Source organism: Diaphorina citri, unplaced genomic scaffold, assembly GCF_000475195.1.
Source record: "Diaphorina citri unplaced genomic scaffold, Diaci psyllid genome assembly version 1.1 scaffold2523, whole genome shotgun sequence".
NCBI lineage: Eukaryota > Metazoa > Arthropoda > Insecta > Hemiptera > Psyllidae > Diaphorina > Diaphorina citri.
This window is the reverse complement of record NW_007379944.1, coordinates 6,825-14,480: the sequence shown is the minus strand read 5'-3', so window position 1 is coordinate 14,480 and position 7,656 is coordinate 6,825. Positions and strand designations below refer to the sequence as shown.

The 7,656-nt window shown below is 37.7% G+C and overlaps 1 protein-coding gene across 1 annotated transcript in view; it reads left to right on the top strand.

Moving 5' to 3' along the window:
* The window catches only part of LOC103519078 (ELKS/Rab6-interacting/CAST family member 1-like), a gene marked incomplete at its 5' end in the record, with an annotated part of 20,568 nt that extends 13,301 nt beyond the window's left edge, over window positions 1-7,267 (top strand). The window contains one exon of the mRNA XM_026830688.1: window positions 7,125-7,267. Within this exon, the coding sequence (XP_026686489.1) occupies window positions 7,125-7,231 (107 nt within the window). The remainder of the gene's footprint in view (window positions 1-7,124) is intronic.
* Between the last annotated feature and the right edge of the window lie 389 nt (window positions 7,268-7,656).

The window sequence follows — 7,656 nt, the reverse complement described above, 5'->3', positions numbered from 1 at the left end:
TTTTTTTTTTTTTAGAGGTTTGACAGAGGGAACTGTAATTGCTAAGGTCTAATCATCCCGAAATGGAAGAGAGAAGGAAGACTGGATAGGAGAAAGCCAGCCGTTTCGAGAACGAATATCATCCGTTCACGATAAACAGATAAGGTTTGTTCTCGAAACAGTTGACTTTCTTCCATCTTTCTTCTCTCTTCGATTTCGAGACGATAAGACCTCCCACAGTTCCCTCTGTCAAAGAGCCACTTTGCCAGCCTAGTTAGCTTATAGTTGGTAGTGCGTCTGCCTTGTAAGCGCTAGGCCGTGGGTTCGATTCCCGCCCGGGGCGGATTTTATCCTGATGGGATAATGTTCGTTCTCGGAACGGCTGGCTTTCTCCTATCCTGTCTTCCTTCTCTCTCTCTCCGATTTCAGGACGATAAGATCATAGCAGTTACAATTCCCTCTGTCAAACCTCTTAAAAAAAAAAAGAAAAAAAAAGAGCCACTTTTAGTCAAAATAACGTTACACCTATAGGGACTCTTAAACCTAGTCTGTCCATCTCCTAACACATCCACCTTCCCGTCCATCTCTTTCCACAGGTGGAGGAGCTCCGGCAGATAAGGTTTGTTCTCGAAACAGTTGACTTTCTTCCATCTTTCTTCTCCGATTTCGAGACGATAAGACCTCCCACAGTTCCCTCTGTCAAAGAGCCACTTTTAGTCAAAATAACGTCACACCTATAGGGACTCGTACACCTAGTCTGTCCATCTCCTAACACATCCACCTTCCTGTCCATCTCTTTGCACAGGTGGAGGAGCTCCGATCTCGTCTGGAGGAGAAGAATCGGCATATCGAAAAGAAGACGCAAACCGCCCTGACCGCCACCCAGGAGAAGAATAAAATGCAAGCCGAACTGCAGGAGATGAAGGATCACATGGACATCAAGGATAGAAAGATCAACGTGCTGCAGAGAAAGGTAAAAAGAAAACTAGAGAAGATTCAGAAAATTAGAAAAAATCATAGGAAAAGGTATTGGAAATTGAAAGAATCTAGACAAATGTATACGTATGTTCAGTAAAAAAGTAGCAAATTTGATGGATGGAAACACAAAAGAATTAAAAGAAGATACCTATCAATAGGAGAACAGTAAGAAAAATAAAGAAAAGGGAACAAGCAATTAGCAGGAAAAGATGAGTCAAAAGGGCATTTAGAAGAAGTAAAAGAAGAAGAAAAGAAAAAGCTAAAGAGAGAAAGGGAAAGAAGAAAAAGAAGAAGAAGAAGAAGACGAGGAAGAAGAAGAAAAAGAAGACGAAAAATAAAAGAAGAAGGAGAAAGAGAAGAAGAAGAAGAAGAAGAAGAAGAAGAAGAAGAAGAAGAAGGAGAAGAAGAATAAGTAGAAGAAGAAGACGACGAGGAAGAAGAAGAAAACGAAGGGTTTCTAAGAGAGGAAGAGAAAGAAGAAGAAGAAGAAGAAGAAGAAGAAAGAACTAGAGAGAAAGAGAAGAAGAATAAGTAGAAGAAGAAGACGACGAGGAAGAAGAAGAAAACGAAGGGTTTCTAAGAGAGGAAGAGAAAGAAGAAGAAGAAAGAACTAGAGAGAAAGAAGAAGAAAAGGACGAAGAAAAATAAAAGAAGAAGTAGACGAATTAAAAGAATAACAAGAGAAAGATATGGATAGACATAGACAGAGAGGAAGAAAAAGCAGCAGCGGCCAAAGTGTCCTTTAACAAAAAGCTTGACGTTTTCGCAGTTAAGAGTTGTTTGTCATTATTTTGTCTATTTTTAGAAAGCAGCGGCCAAAGTGTCCTTTAACAAAAAGCTTGACGTTTTCGCAGTTAAGAGTTGTTTGTCATTATTTTGTCTATTTTTAGAAAGATAATTATGTCATCTTTTCTTTTGCAGACCGCCTTCATTTTTCCCATGTTTTTTTTCCTTTTATTCTACACTTTCCTTTAGTCTTTCGCCTTTTTAGCATATTATTATAGGTAGTTTTATTTTGAACAGGATAGTTTTAGTTTATTGGTGCTCGAATTATAGCTTAAATAGTTAAGATTTAGTATAAAACTAGAATTAGATTTACCTTGATTTAATTCGTCTACATTCGATTAGTTCTCTTAATCTTTCACTTTTACAATCTAACTCTTAATTTTGCACTCGCTTTGTTTGGCTTTTTGCAGAACGACCGTGTTTTCTGTTTTCATTGTCTTGACCTGTTTTCATCTGTCAATGTTTTTTACGCTTTTGCATGCGTTTTATTGCATCCCACGTTTGCATTTTATGCCAAATAATCGATTTTGTTTTGTTTATTCACGTTTTTATAGTTGACATCAGAGATCTGAGTGTATAGTTGTAATTTTCTTTCGCAAATTTCAGGTGGTAATTATAGTTTTTGATTGTTTTAATTTTTTTTTTAATTATCTTTTTTATTTCTTTTTTTGCTTTTCTACATATCTACCTTCTTTTTTTTCACCTGCCTATTTTTTCTTCTTCTTCTTCTTCTTCTTCTTCTTCTTCTTCTTCTATGTAGGTATTTTAATTTCGTCTTGCTGCTTTTATGTTTCTTCTTCTTTGATTTCTTTCTAAATTACCGACAAAAATTTTGTTTTTCCCTTGTTCCTTTTGAAAAACGATCTTTTTTCACGACTAAAAAACATCATTTGCCGTTTTTTAAGAGACATTTGAATTTAAAACTTCACAAATATGAAGCATGTAGGTAATTACGTATATTACGATGGTACAAACCGCCATAGGCTATTGGTAAGTGGTCTGTATTGTTTAGGGTCTCTAAATAGATAGAAGGTAGGTACTTACCCATGTAATTATTGTAGCTTGAAATCTGTCCAGTGTCTACCCATTAACGTTGTAAAATGAATCCCCCCCATACCTCAACTCAAAACCGAAATAAAATTGTATGGGACAGTCCCATACAATTAAGTGGTCTGTATTGTTTAGGGTCTCTAAATAGATAGAAGGTAGGTACTTACCCATGTAATTATTGTAGCTTAAAATCTACCCATTAACGTTGTAAAATGAATCCCCCCTATACCTCAACTCAAAACCGAAATAAAATTGTATGGGACCGCAATTTTAGATACTAATGGGCCATAGTTAAGTGGTTTTTTTGTTGTTGCTGAATTCCATTTTTCTGTGTTAATGGACGGCTTTTTTTTATGACTGTTACCCATGTAATTATTGTAGCTTGAAATCTGTCCAGTGTCTACCCATTAACGTTGTAAAATGAATCCCCCCTATACCTCAACTCAAAACCGAAATAAAATTGTATAGGACTGCAATTTTACTAATGACCCATAGTTAAGTGGTGGTTTTTTGCTGGATTCCAATTTTATGTGTTAATGGACGGATAGTTAAGTGGTGGTTTTTTGCTGGATTCCAATTTTATGTGTTAATGGACGGCTTTTTTTATGACTGTTTTATTTGAGCTGGATTTTTTCAACTATATTTCTAATGGGAAATCTCAATGCTATTAATTTTGGTTGAAATTTTTGAAAACCCCCACAACTGTTAGAACTGTAACTGCCAAGGCCTTATCGTCCCAAAAGCGAAGAGAGAAGGAAGAAAGGATAGGAAAAAGCCAGCCGTTCCGATAACGAACATTATCCGTTCAGGATAAAATCCGTCCCTGGCGGGAATCGAACCCGCGACCTATCGCTTACAAAGCAGACGCGCTACCAAATAAACCTAAATAAATAGATAAAAAAAGAACAAATAAAGGTAGTTCCTTCCCTCTGTTATCGCCAGAGACCAGCAAATGCCATATTGCCATGGCGCCATACTATTTTGCCAGCCTAAAAAGACTTATTTTGCTCTGCACGACGGCCTTTATTACTACTAATCCTAGCCCACCTAAAAGTGGGTTCAAATTTGTTTACGTGAGTACGTGAGTCAGTTTCACAAGGGGCTGTTTCACAAGATAAACCTGTGGTGAAATGAGAATACAAGTTGTAGATGTAGGAATGTATCGATACTATCGATACTTACGTTTCGATATGAAATCGATTCTGAAAATCGATACTTTTGTTTCGATTCCCATCCCTAGTAGGAAAATGATAATATACAAGGAGGACTTATTGAGAGGTCAGTATCAAAGCTCACATTTTCTGACGAAGTAAAAGAGTGAGAAGTTCTGCAATACAATATAGTGTAGCCACAGCCACAAAGCTATTAACCCATCTTTTTCTGTCTCCCCTTAGATCGAAAACCTTGAGGATCTACTCAAAGAGAAGGACAACCAAGTCGACATGGCCCGAGCTCGACTTACAGCAATGCAAGCACACCATTGTTCCAGTGAGGGGGCCCTGAGCTCCCTAGAGGAAGCAATAGGTTTGGCTAAACAAAATTTTCCGAGTGGGATGCCCTTCGCACTCAACCTTCGCTATTGATAAAGCGTGAGGAAATTTGGACTAGTCTACTCCCTGTTTATAGTCCCCCAGCTAGACGCTGATCTACTCTCTGTTTATAGTCCCTCAGCCAGACTTCCCTGGGGGAAATGATAATAAATAAAATATGTACCTAGGTTCCAGAAGGCCTAATTCGATTGTAGAAAATCTAATTTCCAACGTAGCCTTTAGATTTAGTAAAGCGTTTATTCTAAATGAAATTTAAATTAAAGTGAACGTAGGTTAAATAAAATATTTTTTCCTTTTCAAATCTTTTTTTATGAATATTTTTTCTGTTTTTAATGTCGGAGGTACCTAGGTGTACCTAGGTTCCAGAAGGCCTAATTCGATTGTAGAAAATCTAATTTCCAACGTAGCCTTTAGATTTAGTAAAGCGTTTATTCTAAATTAGATTTAAATTAAAGTGAACGTAGGTTAAATAAAATATTTTTTCCTTTTCAAATCTTTTTTATAAATATTTTTTTTCTGTTTTTAATGTCGGAGGTACCTAGGAAAGATCAACGTGCTGCAGAGAAAGGTAAAAAGAAAACTAGAGAAGATTCAGAAAATTAGAAAAAAATCATAGGAAAAGGTATTGGAAATTGAAAGAATCTAGACAAATGTATATGTATGTTCAGTAAAAGAGTAGCAAATTTGATGGATGGAGATACAAAAGAATTAAAAGAAGATACCTGTCAATAGGTGAACAGTGGGAAAAATAAAGAAAAGGGAACAAGCAATTAGCAGGAAAAGATGAGTCAAAAGGGCATTTTTTAGAAGAAGTAAAGAAGAAAAAGAAGACGAAAAATAAAAGAAGAAGAAGACAACGAGGAAGAAGAAGAAGAAGAAGACGACGACGACGACGAGGAAGAAGAAGAAGAAAAAGAAGACGAAAAATAAAAGAAGAAGAAGACGACGAGGAAGAAGAAGAAAAAGAAGAAGAAAACGAAGGGTTTCTAAGAGAGGAAGAGAAAGAAGAAGAAAAGGAAGAAAAATAAAAGAAGAAGTAGACGAATTAAAAGAATAACAAGAGAAAGATATAGATAGACATAGAGAGAGAGGAAGATCCATTTAGGTGCTGGGTCAACACGAGAACACCAGAAAGTAACCCGTTGAAATATTTGCAATCGAAAAACCAGTACAAATTTTTGTCGAGGGTGGGATTCGAACCCGGGACCTTCTGCATGGCAAGCAAGCGGGCTACCACTGGGCTAACCGTGTCCCCAAATTACTACATCAATTTCATTTTCTCTTCTCTCCACAGGGGCTCGGCTCTTGAAATATTTGCAATCGAAAAACGAGTACAAATTTTTGTCGATGGTGGGATTCGAACCCGGGACCTTCTGCATGGCAAGCAAGCGGGCTACCACTGGACTAACCGTGTCCCCAAATAACTACATCATTTATTTTCTCTTCTCTCCACAGGGGCTCGACTAGAACGCGCCCTGGCGGAAAAAGACCGCCTCGAGGCCAAACTCGAATCTAGCCAATCAGAACTCGGCAAATCCAAGGCGGAACTCGACAAGGCCGCCAATGAGGTGGGCCGCTCCGGCGCAGACTGGGAGGCGGCCCGACAAAGGCTGTCACGACTGGAGCTGGAAAATGAGCGGCTCAAACATGAGCTGGAACGGAGCCAGACTACGTTTGGACGAAGTGAGTTTGAACTTTTCTCCGGGCTTTTTCTTACTGAACGAAATTCTAACCACAAAAAAGGTTTTCATAGCGAATAGCTTCCTAGTGGGGAAAAAACTAAGTAAAAGAAGAGCTTCCTAGTGACCCAAAAAACACAACCCCGAGCCAAAGTTGTGACTTTCGTTAGAAATGAATAACTCATCTCATCCCCCGCTTACGAGGCAGACGCACTACCAACTAAGCTAACTAGGCTGGCAAGTTCACTGTCTGTAAAGCTATCTTACCGAAATCTTCTTCTATTTCCAGCCACCCTAAGCACAAGCGCTGAGCTGGACCGTTAGAAATGAATAACTCATCTCATCCCCCGCTTACGAGGCAGACGCACTACCAACTAAGCTAACTAGGCTGGCAAGTTCACTGTCTCTAAAGCTATCTTACCGAAATCTTCTTCTATTTCCAGCCACCCTAAGCACAAGCGCTGAGCTGGATCGTCTTCAGGAGAAATACGACAAGACTTGTGCCGATCTGAGACGAGCTCAGGCCGAACTGAGAGTCGTACAGGCAGACAATGAACGCGTGAGATCAGAAGAGAAAACCATGCAGGAGAAAGTGGAGAAAAGCCAAGGTAAGATAGAATGTCCGCATATTTTTTCTCTTTGGAATTCTCAATATTTTCTCTTTGGAACTCCATTGACCTAATTCAATCCCATGTTTATATTTTTTTTCCCCTTATTATTCTTTGTCCATGTTTTATTTCTGTTTTATTTAATTTTGTTCCATAGAGGATATTGGTCATTTCATTTTTCATTTTTGACCCATGAATTTGCCTCCATTTTGAATTTGACCAGCAATGATACATGATTATTATTCTTTGATCCATAAAGGATTTGGTTCTTTTATTTTTGACCTTTTATTTGATTTATTTATACCTTTTATTATTTTGATTTAAATTCCCTTTGTTTTGATTTCAGATCCATAAAGGCTTGTTTATTTTATTTATTTCTTTTTCTTATTTTTGACTCAATTTACAACATTTCTTTCCCATAGGACTCAAAGGTAAAAGTTTTTAACCCATTGGAGCACCATGTTCATTATTTTGTCTTTTTTTCCCCTCTCAAGGCAAAGATGAGGAGCGTCTAATGATTCAGCAAATGCAAACCATGGCACAAAAACAGGTTAACCTTAGATTTGTGGTACAAACCCGTTTTGTTCCGAATATTTCGTAGAATTGTTTGTTACGCAGCGTTGATCTAGTTTGAATTTTAGTGTTTGATATTCGGCACTTTTACAATCTAACTCTTAATTTTGCACTCGCTTTGTTTGGCTTTTCGCAGAACGACCGTGTTTTCTGTTTTCATTGTCTTGACCTGTTTTCATCTGCCAATGTTTTTTACGCTTTTGCATGCGTTTTATTGCATCCCACATTTGCATTTTATGGCAAATAATCGATTTTGTTTTGTTTATTCACGTTTTTATAGTTGACATCAGAGATCTGAGTGTATAGTTGTATTTTTCTTTCGCAAATTTCAGGTGGTAGTGGTGGGAAATGGTACAATTTGTCAGACAATGTTCCATTTCATGATTTTCCACCACTACCACCGTGAAAATTGTGAAAGGAAAATACGGCTGTTGTTTATTCAGGATTTTGTAT